Source organism: Chiloscyllium plagiosum, unplaced genomic scaffold, assembly GCF_004010195.1.
Source record: "Chiloscyllium plagiosum isolate BGI_BamShark_2017 unplaced genomic scaffold, ASM401019v2 scaf_33886, whole genome shotgun sequence".
In the NCBI taxonomy this organism is placed as follows: Eukaryota; Metazoa; Chordata; class Chondrichthyes; order Orectolobiformes; family Hemiscylliidae; genus Chiloscyllium; species Chiloscyllium plagiosum.
Window position 1 is genome coordinate 2,153 of NW_025190830.1, and position 1,280 is coordinate 3,432.

Genomic DNA, 1,280 nt, shown 5'->3' on the forward strand with positions numbered 1-1,280 from the left:
ACATGGCTGGCTCCTGCATGATGTTTTTAGTCTGGTCTCACATGGCAGGCTCCTGCGTCATATTCTCAGTCTGGTCTTACATGGGAGGCTTCTGCATGATATTCTCAGTCTAGCCTTCCATGGCAGGCTCCTGCGTGATATTCTCAGTCTGGACTTACATGGCTGGTTCCTGTGTGATATTCTCAGTCTGGTCTTACATGGCAGGCTCATGTGTGATATTTTCAGTCTGGCATTACATTGCAGGCTCCTGTGTGATATTCTCAGTCTGGTCTTACATGGGAGGCGTCTGCATGATGTTCTCAGTCTGGTCTTACATGGCAGGCTCCTGCATGATGTTCTCAGTCTGGTCTTACATGGCAGGCTCCTGCATGATATCTCAGTCTGGTCTTACATGGCAGGCTGCTGTGTGATATTCTCAGTCTGGTCTTATATGGCAGGCTCCTGTGTGATATTCTCAGTCTTGTCTTAAATGGCAGGTTCTTGCATGATATTCTCAGACTGGTCTGACATGGCAGGCTCCTGCATGATGTTCTCAGTCTGGTCTTACATGGCAGGTTCTTGCATGACGTTCTCAGTCTGGTCATACATGGCAGGTTCTTACATGATATTTTCAGTCTGGTCTTACATGGCAGGCTCCTGTGTGATATTCTCAGACTGGTCTTGCGTGGTAGGCTCCTGCATGATATTCTCAGTCTGGCCTTACATGGCAGGCTCCTGCATGATATTCTCAGTCTGGCCTTACATGGCAGGCTCCTGCGTGATATTCTCAGTCTAGTCTTACATGGCAGGCGCCTGCATGATATTCTCAGACTGGTCTGACATGGCATGCTCCTGCATGATGTTCTCAGTCTGGGCTTACATGGCAGGCTCCTGCATGATATTCTCAGTCTGGACTTACATCGCAGGCTCCTGCATGATGTTCTTAGTCTGGCCTCACATGGCAGGTTCCAGTGTGATATTCTCAGTCAGGTCTTACATGGCAGGCTCCTTTATGATATTCTCAGTCAGGTCTTACATGGCAGGTTGTTGCATGATATTCTCAGTCTGGTCTTAGGTGGCAGGCTCCTGTGTGATATTCTCAGTCTGGTCTTACATGGCAGTCGCCTGCATGATATTCTCAGACTGGTCTGACATGGCATGCTCCTGCATGATGTTCTCAGTCTGGTCTTACATGGCAGGCTCCTGCATGATATTCTCAGCCTGGTCTTACATGGCTGGCTCCTGCATGATGTTCTTAGTCTGGCCTCACATGGCAGGCTCCTGCGTGATATTCTCAGTCT

The 1,280-nt window shown here is 48.9% G+C and overlaps 1 protein-coding gene across 1 annotated transcript; it reads right to left on the reverse strand.

The window, feature by feature from the left end:
* Positions 1-742: 742 nt before the first annotated feature.
* LOC122545677 (keratin-associated protein 4-1-like) lies at positions 743-1,139 on the reverse strand (the record flags this gene model as incomplete). Its single annotated transcript, XM_043684626.1, has 2 exons — positions 1,071-1,139; positions 743-932 (listed from the first exon to the last, which is right to left on the reverse strand). Coding segments are annotated over exons 1-2 (259 nt in total), but the record flags the coding sequence as incomplete, so codon positions are not given.
* Positions 1,140-1,280: the final 141 nt, after the last annotated feature.